Below are 15,952 nucleotides of genomic sequence, written 5' to 3' on the forward strand. Positions count from 1 at the left end.
AAGACACTCCTAAGATGTCCATCCCATAGGGTGTGTGCTACCAAAAAGCTAAGATGTAACGTTAATGCCACCAGCATGTGAACATTCGTCATAGTATCTGATGCCAGCGTGTGATATGTGCTCCCCTGTAGGTCTCAGCTGGAGGATTTCCTAAGGAGCAGCCCCAATGGGACCATACCTTCTTGTTCCACAGCAGAGATTGCGCCACCGCTTTTACAGCTGATGCCGCGCTCATCTTAGAGTTTTACCAGCTTAGCACAGGTGCAATTCATTGCAACACATTTCATTGCCTCCTCACAGCAAACGCAATCACTCGCAGCGATAATGACATCCACCGCCAAATGCTTTTCAGCGGCGATTGCTCCAATCACATTTATAAATTTATTTAACAAACCCAGCTTGATTGAACTAAGCCTCTCTGTGTGCTGCCAAAACGTGTCAATGCCATTGATTTGATAGAGGAGAAAAAAAGCTTTTTACATTCAACGTGTGAAACTTGGCACACTATAGCAGAAAAAGAAGTGTGGAACAACAGCCGACACACACGACTGTGGTACAAAGAAACAACGGGATAACACAAATGGAGACGAATGCCGGAGTGCGACATAATTGGGCTCTCGATGGCCAGCTATTTTTAATCCTCGGTGGCTCTCTCTCTCTCTTTTTCGTGGCAGTGATGAACGCCGCAAGCTGGCACTCCGGCAGCCCCGTTGGCATCTCGGTGGTGCCGCTAGGAGACGACATGTACCACCGGCTCATGGAGGAGGGCTGCAAGCGGGGCATCCGCCTCGACCACGTGCCCGTTCACGTACGCTCGAGCGTGGATCACATGGCAAACGTGTTGGGTCTTTTTTGAACACAAAAAACTGAAAATGCCAAATGATAGGAGGAGGAAGAGGGGGTAAGGAAGAACAGGAAATAAACATAGCACCTTGATTAACAATATCTAACAGCAGGGGCCACATTACATTTGATGGGCGTTAGGGCAGTTATTATTTTCATTGCCCCTCTGGATATTCAATTCCTGGAATGTCATGTTTGACCATTGCCATTCACAGTCAGAAGCCAGTCACTCCATTGTTGTTTACCCTGGTTATATCAATTTCTAGTTTTTAAACGTGAAGCTAAATTAAAGTAAAAATGAAGAAAACGATTGAAATGTTAGCATATACACTGTTAGTTATTCACATAGTGATGCTTTGGCTTTAATAAAATATATACAGTTGACTCTTGATTATCCGCGCTAATGACGGGGAGGACGGCTGTGGATAATTCAAAATCACGGATAATCAAAAAAATTCAGCATTTTCCACAGATGTCTATGCCAAAACCTAACGATCGACCGATCGATGCGCGTGCTCAGTGATAACACTTTTCTGCTCCTGTGCAGAAGACTCCGCCTACTAAGTGGATAGCAGAGCCATGCCAATCAAAATCAATCAAACTCCGCCCCACTGTTGTAAAGATATGCAACTACTGTACTGTAGAGGCGATCACGTGGATTTTGTATTAACCAGAGCAGATATTTGTTCGGTTTAAGTACGTGACTTGTAATAAACATTTCCAAGATTAACAATGTATAACTGATAATTGTTTTTTTTTACCCTTCTATCTGGCAACAAAACTGACACCTTTTTACAAGGAGTCATGTTTGCATAGACCGCAATACCTGCAGTCAATACAAACAAAAGACACAACTCTGATAATGTGCACTGTCCTTGAAGTTGATTGGTCCACACCCGAGACAGCTTTCCTTAGAGCCTAGTCTCACAAGGGTTGGACCATCTGAACCATCTGGTCCAACCCATGTGAGACTAGGCTCTAAGGAAAGCTGTCTCGGGTGTGGACCAATCAACTTCAAGGACAGTTTGTATTATGACTGCAGGTATTGCGGTCTATGCAAACATGACTCCTTGTAAAAAGGTGTCAGTTTTGTTGCCAGATAGAAGGGTAAAAAAAAACAATTATCATATTTTTACTGGCAAATGAGGTTCCCATAGAGAATGTATAACTGTTTTTAAATGATTAATTTGAGCTTAAGGGAAAATCAATGTGTTATTAATTTATGTCAAAATTTCAGGTGCGTGGTTAATCGAGAGTCTACTGTATATACATATTAGTTTTATGAAAGTGCAACGGTATTTCGTTTCGACCGTTAGGAAGCTGCTTAAATATTTGTGAGTGGGGGGCTCAAAATCCGATGCATTAGAATGCAGCTCCTAAAGCCAAAAGCTCCTGCGTTAAACCAGCCCTGGAGAGAGCTCATAGAGATGCAAACAAATACAGACACGCCGTGCAGGTGACATAATTTCACGTCTGCGAAGTCACCGATGCAGAAAAATATAACTCCACATCACACGTAGAACAATGTGTTTTTTTTCATAGAGTAACATGTGCAAGGTAGCCAACAGCAGGCAGCACAGTATGGATTCTTGAATCCGTCTGTGCAGAGGATTTGAGTGTTACCTTCTCATAAGTATGGATTTTTGATGGGCAAGAACAGTGTATATTTAGAGTGTTTTGTGTAACTCAGTACAGCATTGTTGTTGCACCTCTGATAGACCTACGACATCTTCCCACCACAGCGTTAACAGTTCCTTGGGGCCCGATTTTAACAGCACACATTGGTATGGATGGATGAATTTGTAATTAGTATCACCACCCTAATTAGATGGATATGTGAAAGTAGTGAGGCTGATAACAAAAGCAAGCACATACCCTCTCAGCCCTTATGTCCTGTATAACCCGCATTTTTATTAAAATCTTCCAGATAAAATCGTGGGTCATGACCTAAAAAAATATAATTACAAGGTAGTCACTTGGCTGTCGGTTTGCTTGTAGCCATCACTCCACTGCAATGGTAATTGAAATTCATAACGCTTTTGGATGAGCCCAGCAGAGCGAAAGTCAAAACCTGTGGATTGGAGGCCACATGAGTTATGTTTTTTATCAAATAGAAAGCACACAAATACACTGAGTTAAATTCTGTTTTATTTTATTGTATTGCAGAGTAAAGTCTTGAAGACTCGGGATGACGGCATTCCGTCTGTTGGTTTGATTCTACGTCTTATTGAGTCTGAGGTGAGTAAAACATTATTTTTTTTCACTTAATTATTTAACAAAGCAAAGCAGAATGCACCGTAACGTTGCAGTGATCTGTGGAGAAGCTGCGAAACGTTTGTGAGATTTGACGCTGCCTTGGCATTTTGCTGCACTTTTCAATGTGACTGTGACGTCTTTATTTCTCTCAGCCTCGGTTGAAAAAGTATGCCTTAATAGCCTAATAATTGGCTGCAAGCCTAATTTCAAAAGCAAATTGTCCATTACATACAACATTACCCAGCGTAAATCTACGACCCTGGAATCCAAGGCCCTGGAATGATGATCCTAAACCCTAAAGCCCCATGCATTAAACTAGCTCCGACGAAAGCTCATGGATATGAAAATAAACGCAGACGTGCCGTGCAGATAACATAATTTCACGTCCGCAAACTCACCGATGCATGCAATCGTATCTCTACGTCGCAGGTGAAACAATATGTTTGCCCATAGAATAAAATGTGTTTGAGGTAACCAGCAAAAGGCAGCACACTAATGGATTATTGAATCCAACTATGCAGAGGATTCGAGTGTTTCCTCATACGTGGCCACCTCTTTATTATGTAATTATATATGTGTGTGTGTCAGATCGAGGTCAAAGAAATAGTGCACAGTTTTTTTTTGAAGCAATTCTGCAAGGTCATGGCCACGATACGTAATGTTGTTCGTAACTAGATTGCCTCGTTCAATTCCAGGAAATAATTTAGCCCTCGCCAGTGTAAGGCTTGCTACCCTTGGGCTGAATTGAGATCTGTAATTTATTTTCATGTCTACATAGATAATAATGTTAATAAATAAATAATCTAGATAGTAATCTTCTTCCGCTTTCACACACACGCACCGACAAGAATGTGCATGGCACATAGCGGCACATTTATCATCCGAAATTGCTTCCGCAATTTGTCAGGGTGTCTGTTTTTTTTAACGTCCAAAAATTTTTTTTACCCTAAAAATACAACACTCTATTTTAACTGCACAGCTAGAATATCACGATATGGGACTGTATTTATTAATATTAAACAACATAGCTCTATCTCGTCAATGAAAAATATCAATGATCTCACAGTTTTAAATCACAAACATGCCGTTGTGCGCGCGTGCATGTCAGTGAGCGAGCAAGCGGTGTGTGAGAGCCCTCGCACGCGGATTCTTATATACGATTCGAGAGCGAGAGAGAGAAGGGTTGGGAAAAAAATGGAACCGCTGATGTTAGTGTTATTACATCGCTCGTAAAACTGTCACTGTCAAGATCCGCGCCAGAGGGAAGGATGCGCCATAACCGTAACCGTGATGAGAGGAGAGAGACGTTTTAATCAGCGGCATGATGAGGAGCTTGGGGTGGGGGGGTGCTGTAGATGCTCTCGGCAAGCTCATAAAAGCGGTATTGATGTGGGCTGTGGCGGGCGGGACCGACGGAGCGCTGATTAAAACGGCTCCCGTGGCAAGGCTCTCTGCGATTGACAGCTCTCGCGCTCAGAACATCCCCGGCCGTATGACGAACGTGCTCGCGAGCCACTGCGCCATTTATCTAGCGATGTACAGTGACAATGATTGTGCATTCTGCCCAAGATAGATAACTGATTTTTGTTTTGCCTCAGATTGTCCTGTATTCAGCATCGAGGTTATTGCCTTTTTTTAAGTGGAATGGTATGGGTAGTTATTGTTGACGATTTTACATAAAAGTGAACGTTGAATAATTTCGATAATGCGAAAAGGGGGTATTATAGCACGTTCCTGTGAAGTCATATGAAACGCATTTTAAAAGCCTATCCAAAGCAAATACATAGGACCCTAATGTTCTTCACATTATCGGACCATTACATATTTTAAAATGAATTTATACCTCAATTACAATACATGTTGCTTTTGGGAATGCTGTTTACTGCTATTGCTTAGCCACTGAGTAAGCACTATGCTTTGGAGTATTTTGGACGGAAACATTTATTCCGACTAAAAAGAATAAAACACTTCAAACCTAAATTGTGCACTTGTTGCATGCCACGCTGCGCTGCAGAGTAAAATCAAAATGAAATTCCCAAGGCACAAAGGTTATATAAATAGAATATTAATAAAGGCTATGAGCCCTGGGGCAATATTTTTCTGGCTACCTGTCCGAGGCAGGCAGCTGGCGTGGGTGGGTGGGTGGCCAGCCCGAGCCTACTTGCTTTGCGGATCCTCAGCTGCAGAGGAGCGCACAATGAATAATTCACCACCAGTGGGCCACACCACATCCTCGTGGGGGCCCCGCACGCTCAATACGTAGAGTGCTTTGTTTTGTAGCTTCCACAAATCCATGTGTGTGTGTGTGTATCATGTCTTCGTAAAGGGGTCTCAACACGTTTCTTTACTCGCGCTGTGTAGTTTGTGCATCGTTCGCCGCCCAAGTCCACGGGCCTATTTCAAAAATGAATAACTGTTAAATGTGACATATAAGAGTATTGAAACCATATAAATTGTGCTATTTCCTGTGGCTGAAAAGAGCATTTGGTGCGTGATTGTGGTGGAGTAACGAGGTACGATTGAACTAAGTACATTTCAACGCTGAACCATTTGGCGTTTATCTTTGCCGTACAACTTAGACGTTGAAGCACTCACTGCTGCACGAACAAAAAATGAGTATCGATTGCGTTGACCTATTTTTTTGCCTTTATAGTCTCTATCACGTCTCTCAACTCTCGATTCACACTCGATAATACCTTTCGCCTCGTGTGTTTTTTCACGCTTGTGAAACTAGGAAGCGTCCTTACTTGCCCCTTTTTTTCCTGCTTTGTTTTTTGTTTGTTCTGCTTTATTGCGTCCGTCCCTCCAGAGGCCAGACTCACTGTTGACGACGGTGGGCCCCGGCAGCTTGCCAGTTCTCAACAATGCCAGGGCGGTGTCCCCCCTCTTCCCCCCGTTTGGCCCCGACGACAACGGCGGAGAAGACGGGGTGGAGGAGAGCACCCGGTCATCTCCTAGGAGACCGCGTGGTCCTCAGCAGGAAGCTCGCCACTCGCAGAAGGTAGCCGCAACCACTTCGAGAAGCCGTCTGTGGCCCCTCGCTGCGTTTGCGCGCGAGTGGCCATGCACAGTAATTTCCACCCTTGCACGAATCACACGGCGCAGTGGGTTGATGTTTTATTTATTTTTTGTACTTTCAATGCGAATATATGCCAGGAGAAAACATGAGCACGATGTTAGTGTGACCGGAGTAAACACGTTAGACTAGGTATCCCAGTATTTTTGAGCTTGAAAAAAAAAAGGAAATTAGAAAAGCGAGAGAAATTAAAGGGCGAGAGAAAGGAATGATGGGTCAATGTGTTTTATTATTTTCAGGTCCCCCCAAAAAACATTAATTAAAAATGTTATCCAACCAAAGTAATACTTTTTTTTTATAAATAAATATACTACTCCATACATATATATACAAATAATGTATACATTTGTGAATGGAATGATGGTGCAGTGGTTAGCGCACTGCGCTGTGAATCTGGCGACCTGAGTTCTGTTCCTGGCCACGGTGAACATCTTTTCGTGAGCGATATATCAATCGGTCCTAGTCCTCCATCTTGCCCCCCTTCATCAACCCTCACTGACCACAGTGGTGAAGTATGGTCAAACCCTGTGGCCACACTGCATGGTGAGGTCTTCATCTGGAAGTGGATTGACTAAAGGTTGTTCAATAATATGTTAATTATTTAGAAATATGCGGGCATTTTAAAATATGACAGCAGTTGTGATGAATCCAATTCTTACAAATACTGAATTATTCGTTAAAGCCGGCAATGATTTATGCTTACAATTGCATTCCTATAATCACCGCACTTAAAAAAGAGGACGTTTGTAAGACTTGACAAGTACAAATGGATTATTACATCTTACTGCGTGCTACAATAATAGCATCCAGCCATGTCTCAGGCTTGACAGAGTAATTGAAGCGCCACACTTTGTACAGTGTGTAAAAGTGTGCGATTGTGTCGTGCAGAGCAGAAATATGGTAAGTGAACTTCTAAACTGTACTGAAATAACAGCAATCTGGGAACGATTCCTATGACCACGTTATTTTATTTGAGACTCCCTTAGGTCAACTCAGCCTAAACTGAGTTCTGATATGGTGTGTCAACATCAGCTTTGCTATTACGCACAGAACGATGTGCACTTGCAGTGATTCCATGAATTGTCATGGTTCAGAATCGTGATTTAATTCAAGAACCATATTTTTTACACATAATTCTCTTATAATTTCTCTTGTTTTCGGTCTTTGTATGCTTTTTTCCCACTCTCTTAGCCTACATATAACATAAACAAACTATTTACATACAATTTTCATGAATAATAAGGAATACATTTTTAGATGCACAATTGATTTATCTCATGAGCTTGCAAAATGGAAATACACTCGATTCATCGCTGCACCTTTGCATGCCCAATGCCTTGCAACTATGCTAGTCCTACTACTCAAGTGTTGATTATCACCTCTAATAATGCCTGCCCCAACAGTCTATTTAGGTTTAGTGAAAAATATGTAGACAGTTAAAATACGTTTTTAGTATGTGTATAACACATTGTATTCTTTCCTACAGTATTTAGGTTTACTTTATACGAGTCAATGTGATGTCCTGCCCATATGAGCGTTGAGGCAGTGCTCATCGCCTGTTTCATACGGTAGGAATGCGTTGAATCTATTCTAGATTTGAAGCTTTCGTGACTTTACCGAAAAAAACCTAAGAATATGAAAAATTAGTCTATCTGTCAGACAAGCAGTGTTGACATTCCCACAAAGTGGTTCTCGTTTTTACAGACATGGAGAGATGATGGGCCGAATCATTCCACAGCCAGGATTTGAACACGCAACCTTTTGACTCTGAGCCCTACACTCTACCACCTTTCATAAAACACGATTTTGTGAAAATAATGTTATGTTGCTCCTTTAATATCACATCCCACACAATGTTTCAAATTGAAAATGATAATTATCTGCACTCTTTGACAAAAAAAAAACCATGCAGTTTAAATATGCCTGGCCAGATTACTGAGCATCTGCTCAAATGCACCAGCTGCCGCCTGCTGATTTAAATGCATTGCTGATTAAATAATAATTTATTTTCCAACGAGTGCTGATTGCAACTGTGCTGTGTGCTGCTGGATCAGCAGGATTACCAATAAAATGCCACCTGTATTTGTATTCAAGGCCATGCCTTCATTAGTCTTGCACGGAAAAAGGCAGCGCCGTTTACCCACGTGAACAATGGGCTGCCCTGGAGGCTGATTACTTCCAAAGGCGCCTCAATAATTTAGCCTAATAAAACGCGTTTTAACCGTGAAATCAACCAAAATGTTGCGTTATTTTAAGAATGCCACAGTGCAGCACGAATGCATCACAATTACTTGCCATTACTACCGGTAATTCTCTGCATTAACAATCATCAGTAATTCACTGCTTGTAAAACGTGCAGAAATTCGTGGTACATAATGTCGCACGATATAAATTATAAACATATAAAGATCCCCCGTATAGCCTTCAACAGACTGTTGGGGCAAGTGCTGTTCGCAGGTACCGATGAAGACCGGCCAACACCATGCCTAGCTGCCCTTGTCTCCCCAGTGCTGGTGTTTACCCACCGCACCAGTGACTAATTTAAGGCTCAGTCAACATAGGGGAAGCTCAGGACCGGGTGCAGATATTCGCCACTGTTTTTGGTCGTGAGCGGGAGTCAAACTCGGGCTGCCATGTGTATAGTTGTGTCTGATAACCACTGGACCACCACGCCCCACACACACAGGCACTGTGTAATATGTAATAACAGGGTTTTCTCCCTTTTTTCTGGCAACAAAACTGAAAACTTTTTACAAGGAATCATGTGTGCATTAACCACAATACTTGTGATCAAAATGCAAACAAAAAACACACTGATAATATATGCATTGTCCTTGAAACTGATTGGTTCACGCCAGAGACGGCTTTCTTTTGAGCCTTGTCTCAATTAGTGCTAGACCAGAGGACGCCAAAATGCGTACAGCTCAAAGACAATGCTTTATCAAAGTAATGAGGGCTCTGGGTAAACATCTACATCATTAAACCTTCTTTGCCAGTACCAAAATATAATAATAGGGGTTTCCCCCTTTTTTCTGGCAACAAAACTGAAACCTTTTTATGTCTTGTAAAAATGTTTCAGTTTTGTTGCCAGAAAAAAGGGGATAAACACTATTTTGGTACTGGCAAAGGAGGTCTACTTATGTGTAATATGTGTTTATAGTACTGTATATACACCTGTAAAGCATAAATAAGCCAATTTTGCATGGACAATTTGATTGTCTCATGAGGTCAAATATCAAAGTTAAAGGTGCAGCCATGCACTTGCATGCTCAAGCCGCTGCTGGTGGAAGGGCCTCCACTACAGAGAGCTCTAGAGAGACCCCTCTAGACGGCACATATATGTTTAGCGCAGTGGTTCTTAACGTGGGGTGCACGCAACCCCTGGGGTGCGAGACATGGCTCGATTTTTTTAGAAAGTAAATCTAAAAAAATAATTAAGCACAGGCACGTAAGTAAAACTACTTTGTTTTATCAAAACTATGTATTTATTGACGTACATTTGTTTACGATTGAGAACCAAAGGGGTGAAGGCTGCAGTAAATGTTAAAAACCACTCGTCTTTTTATATCATTCTTACGTAATCAATGCATATGTCCAGTAGAGTGCACGTTGCATAGGGGAACAGTGTGTCTGCACTCTTATCGTTATAGATATACTTGCTTAATATAAAAAAAATAATGTAAATAAATGGAGGATTTGTATATATCCTCAGTCGGATAATAGAAACACAACAAATCACTGTGTGGTGCATTATTCTTGGCGACCTACTTAACCTCATGCTCTGTCTGCAATGCATATTAATGTGACATTATGACTACCACAGCCACTTACTCATGGGAGAGAGTGCTTTTACTGGGATTTGGACAATGAATGAAGACTGCATGTGAGCAATTGTGTTATTTGTTGGCTTTGTAAAACTGTATTTATCTCATTATTCATGCAGTACACCTGTTGAAACTCAGGAATTTCCAGGATGCCACCGAGTCCTCAATTAATATTTAACAGTGTAAGAATCCTTACTAATACTGTATGTCGGTGATGCTGGTTTGGTGTAACCGTTAGCACACTGTTGCCATTCTAGATTTGAAGTTTTCGTGACTTCAAGGTTCCATACTCTTTGGTTCTTTCGGTAAAGTCACTAACGTGAAAAAATATAAATATAAAATAAGAATAAAAATAAAGAATTAAAATAACTAAATTAAATCACGACGTTTCGGAGGCAACACAAGCTTCCATCATCAGGTGGGACAACCACAGCAAAAAACAGAATTACTGTAGTGGGCTATTTTATTTTTATTTTTTATTTTCACCTACGTGACTTTACCAAAAGAACCAAAAAGCACACTGTTGCCAGTTTTATCTCTCAGCATGGCAGTTGAAACAATGATCAAGTTTGTGAAATCTCACCACCTCTGTCCACCCAGAAGTGTAAATGGGTGCATCGCAGTTCGTCGATCGAGAGTTTGTGTGTGGTGGGGTAAAGCAAGAGTACTCCCACCTCAACCAAAAAATTCTGGCCAGCCTGGAAGTGTAGGCCTACTTACCCTATGAAGGGGCTCTCTAGAGCACCCGAGAGTGGAGGCCATTCCACCAGCAGTGGCATTGGCAAGAAATTGCAGAGCTGCGCCTATTAGTAAAATCGAATATATGCTGTATGTATGTACAATATTAACTCGACAAAAACATTCCCATGTTAGGTCTGGGCATCATAAAAACGATACTTAGTAGTGCATACCGTCAAAAATTCAGAACACCTTCGCATATAAATATGTAATCATGAACATTAAAATAATGTACAGTCCTCTATCAATCCATTGCTGGATGAATGCCTCCCCATGCCATATCAATCATGGGGATTGTTTGACTGTAACACTGACGATCAGTGCATATTGATGAAAATCGGCGCAGGACTAATAATGGCAATTGCTGCTGATGTTAAGTCATTGCTGGGAAACTCACCGGCTTCATAACACACTGCACTAACTACTGTGCCACTGCTAAACCCTACAAATGAGTATGATATACGTAATGAGGCAAATCTGTGTATGTACATGTACTATCCAATACATTAATCTGGCCAGGTTATACGCTGGCTTAAGGGCCCAACTCCCCACGAATATGTTGTGAATTCACTTTGTGGGAAACCAACAGTGCTCATTCTGTAGAGAGACTGGTTATGGCCAGATGGGTGTGGATTTTACACCACTGCCTCAGGATCACCAACAGGGTTCAGCACTGCCCAACATTAATTTGGGTATAGGGACACACTTTGATCTCACTGGGTATTTAAAGCTGCGATTTCTGATCACAAGCATAACATGTTGAGACGAGTAGTCGATAAAGTAAATAAATGACAGTACATTGTAATCGACTACTTTTTTGTCATAGATTACTTGGGTCTCTTTAAAAAATGCCAGCCACCCCAATATTCTGCCTCCTGAAGGCAGGAAACCCCCTACAAGCAACGCCCAGTGTGACGAGGCTGATTGTGCCAATTATGTCACCTATCCCCGGCCATCACCTCCCATGCGCACCTCCCATTAGCACGGTTAGATACGTATGGTGTGAAAGAAGTTCAACATACATCCAGCAGCACTGACTGGACCAGAGGTGACACTTTTTTTGTTATCAACTATTTTCGTGTTATCCGATGAGCTGACAATTCAAAAACCGATGATCGGTAGAGTGATTTATTACGTAAATAATTCGACAGCACTGCTCTAAACATTCATATACTTTTTCAGTACACGGTGCACATTTTATGTTTGAATGCATATTTATTTCCCATATACAATGTCAGTGTGGATTGAATACATGCTTTTCTGTTTGGCTAATGGACAGTACATAGGTCTTCCTAATGCATATGTGCCTAGCACACTCACTTGAAGTTGTCAGGCGACAGGCATTCAGACCCTGGAAAGCTTTTAGCAGAAGGTCAACGGAAATTGCTGCTTAGAAATGTTCTCCCCTTTTGTCATGCTGCTGTAAAAGCCTTTTATATGCAAGGATACAAAAGAACAAAATATATAAAATATATCCCGAGGAATGTCGAAAATGTTAATGTTTTTTCACAAGTCAAAAAAAAAGCCACAAATGACTTCAAAAGTCTCACGTAAACAAAAAAACACTCTTTAAATGTTGTGTATATTCCACATAGTGGAAACAATACAACAACACAGCAGTCTGCTTTCCGGCATTGGCCTTGGTGTTTTTTGATATCTAACCAAATTCTCTATCTCAGTCATTAAAAATTTAGGGACCACCACAGACCAATAGGCAAATAGGGAGGTGATTTGGTTTGACCTGATGGTAATAGATTCTGGCAGTATAATATCACTCCAGGGGCTGTGCAGCCATAAACATGGGCCGTATTTCAGCGTACGCATGGCACGACTGCTTGCCTGCAGGACCTGATAAGACTCTCGCTTGAAGTTTGTTAATATGTGTAAATCTATCACTTCCATAAAATGTATCTCAGATTACGATTGACCTCCAAATTGGGTCCAGGCAGGCCAAAGAATATTGGATATAGACTGTGACCTTACTGGGTGCAGGAGGACTGTTTATGGAAATAAAATGCACTGTTTTTTTTCTTTTTAGTCACGTGTAGGGAGAAAACATCTTGGTACAATGAAGCAACTATTATGTGCTTTTCAATTAATGAACAATGGCTTTGGATGTTTGATAACTGCTCAAATTTTGGATAAATAAGCACTGTAATGTGTTTTTGGGTGACTGACCAATAGATTGCATTTGTGTCTTCCTTGAAAGATATTTTCTGTGTACGCACCCTGCTATAGAAGTACTTTATGGTATGTTCCCTCTCATGGTAAGTTTGTTAGAGTAAATTAAAAATTACATGCGAAAAATACAGCACAGCACACGATTTAGCAAGTCGTGGGTGGCATTTTTGTTCGCTTGTTGTATAGGGTGGGCCAGATGTCGTGACCTCCGATTAATTGACCCCCTAGCATATATTGCCTTTGCATATTCATTTCTGTTTTAAATGAACCTTAAAAATAGGACGTTTTAGAGAATTAAGTGTGAGTCACAGGGGCATCTGGACACCCCTGTACAATTAACGCAACGACCTGAATTTTATTCCTGCTCATGGTTAGCGTCAGTGGCAAGTAACATCGGCACCGGGCTTCGGTTTCCCTTCCCCAGCCCACATCGACCAGCGTGGTGAAGTATGGTCAAAGAACGCCATGACTTACACAGCACCGCAGTCGTCATCCAGCAGTGGATTGACAAGAGGGCTGCAATTAAATGTATCCATCAGCGCACAGTGTTGTGGCCATTGTGTTTTAAGAGTATATGGCTATGTATGGATATTACTCACCAACGCCACATTTCCATCCCACATAGGTGCCATTAGTGGTTGCATTTTTTTGTGTAACTTTTAACATCAAAATGTGTGCATTTGTAGTAATTTCCTACTGTTTGCTTCCATTGACTGGATAATTAAAAGGCCAAACTGTAGAAAAATAATCACCATGTCCACAGATGGATAGCACTTGTAATTTCGGTAAATTGCTCATGAATAAACATGCCTCATCTGGCTCAATTAAGTTATGCTCCTTGCTTGCCTAAATTATGTTCCTTGGACAATGTACAAGCCACCAATAAAAAGGCTAACCCCATCAGCTAAGCAAGAGCATGCATCTGTTTAAAGAGGCATTATGTGAAAATTAATTACATGTGGCCATGCTCTGAATTAACAAAACACTGATTGTAGGTGCAGAACAGATGCACTTATGTGATTCTTTTTTCGTTTTCTACATTGGATTCTTAACATTTTCTGGGAGATATTTAAATCGCAACACCTGCTTATGTATGCACGTATTTTGTAAACGAACATATGTAGATGCATTTTATTTTTTACTTACGTTACCAAATATATATTGCAGTGTTCTCCATCATTATTTGTTCACCACTTTCTGGTTAACTCCGTGAACTGCTGCACCTCTCTCCAATCAATATCTACGCCAGTGTTATTCACGAATTCTCAGAAAGGGGGACCACTTTCGCCGATAAGACATCATCGGTGTGAGGGCCGCCACACATCTGAAACCATCGGGGTTTGACAGCAGCACGTGATAAACCACTTCGTAGGGCTTTCCTTTGTGGACAGGTGGCTACATAGCTCAGTGGGCCAAAATAAAAATTGTTCGTTTTCACACTGTAGCCAAACGTGCTAATCGGAGGTGCAATCCCTCAATTTTCAGGATTGTTTGGTATGGAAATATATGTAATGCCCATGCATATTGTTCTGCAACCTCCAGTTCGATTGAGGTTAAAGGCGTGTTTCTGATTCTGTTGCTCACAATTTAGTGCTGAACAGATAAACACTTTCTTGTAAATTCTGTAAATACTTGCAGTTGCTCGTGTGATTTATCGTATGCTTTCCTTTAAGCCACACAATTTCCTTTTCTCATTACATAAGACCAAATCTTATTCCAATCCTGCAGCATGATCTTGTTTAAACGCAGTGGGCGGCATTCAAAAGCTCAGCGACTCCATAACACAATTAATATTAAACAAAAAGTGTTAAACACTAAACAGGATGAGTAACGCTTTGATCTGCTTTCTGTGTATCAAGCATTCTGCTCAAGGTTTCATCACCCTCATGTATATGAGGAAAGAGGCTGCATTCAATGTTCATCGCTCAATTGCCCACTTGCATGTTAAATATCTTACCAACACTTCACGACCAATATCATTCATAATAAAGTTGTTTGGGTTAGATAGCGTAAGTGTAAATGTGTTGTTAACCTATGAGACATCTCCTTTACCAGTGGCAAAATATAGTAATAGGTTTTTACCCTTTCAACTGGTACAAAAACTGACACATTTATACAAGGCATCATGTTTGCAATAAAAATGCAAACAAAAAGAAACAACTCTGATAATGATATGCACTGTCCTTGAAGTTGATTGGTCCACACAAAAAGCTATCTCGGGTGTGGACCAATCAACTTCAAGGACAGTGCATATCATTATCAGAGTTGTTTCTTTTTGTTTGCATTATGACTGCTTGTGTTGTGGTTATTGCAAACATGATGCCTTGTATAAAGGTGTTAGTTTTTGTACCAGTTGAAAGGGTAAAAACCTATTACTATGTGTTGTTAACCTGCCACCACCAGACAGCCAATTAGTAAGGTTTGTCACTTAAACAAAACATGGCAATTATTTGCAACTAATTGGCAAAATTGTCGATTTTTCCAGAATTCTGCAGCCTTCCCCAGCCAGAATTCTGGCAAAATCACCCACCGATGCTGCATGTAATTACCAGCGAAACTTCCTACTCAAATTGTAGATGTTGTGGATTTACTCTCCAACACACCGGTGGGCTGAAGTAGTAACTAAATGGCAATCTAACCCAAAAAAACCTTTATTTTGACAAAGCATTTTGATGGTGAACATTACATCTTTAGCAGTGGGTGTGCGGGGGGGGGGAGAGACACAGCCCTCTGCAGCCCTCCCCAGCTATAAAGTTGCAATATAATTTGGTCCGTTGTTTCATTCGCAGGAGCCGACGCCGCCATTGCCTCCTTACGATGCGCTGGCGCGAGTGCTGCCCGATTTCGAGCAGCTCTTCCGTGTGGCTACCCCTACCCAGCAGCGCTCGGAGAGGCAGCCAGACTCCCAGACCCAGCAACAACCGCCCACTCTACAGAACGCGGCCACACACCAATTGCAATCAAGCAAGAACTCCACATCCTCGGACAAATCAAAGGCTCACCAGGACCAAAATGACGGCCAGCCACCAGAGTG

At 41.5% G+C, this 15,952-nt stretch overlaps 1 protein-coding gene across 1 annotated transcript in view; it reads left to right on the forward strand.

Moving 5' to 3' along the window:
* The window catches only part of LOC144955776 (coiled-coil domain-containing protein 33-like), a 92,213-nt gene that overhangs the window by 61,616 nt on the left and 14,645 nt on the right, over positions 1 to 15,952 (forward strand). Inside the window, exons 12-16 of the mRNA XM_078885924.1 lie at positions 132 to 261; positions 675 to 808; positions 3,010 to 3,081; positions 5,909 to 6,100; positions 15,708 to 15,949. Of these exons, the coding sequence (XP_078742050.1) occupies positions 132 to 261; positions 675 to 808; positions 3,010 to 3,081; positions 5,909 to 6,100; positions 15,708 to 15,949 (770 nt within the window). The remainder of the gene's footprint in view (positions 1 to 131; positions 262 to 674; positions 809 to 3,009; positions 3,082 to 5,908; positions 6,101 to 15,707; positions 15,950 to 15,952) is intronic.

Source organism: Lampetra fluviatilis, chromosome 3 (genome assembly GCF_964198595.1).
Source record: "Lampetra fluviatilis chromosome 3, kcLamFluv1.1, whole genome shotgun sequence".
Taxonomy (NCBI): Eukaryota; Metazoa; Chordata; class Hyperoartia; order Petromyzontiformes; family Petromyzontidae; genus Lampetra; species Lampetra fluviatilis.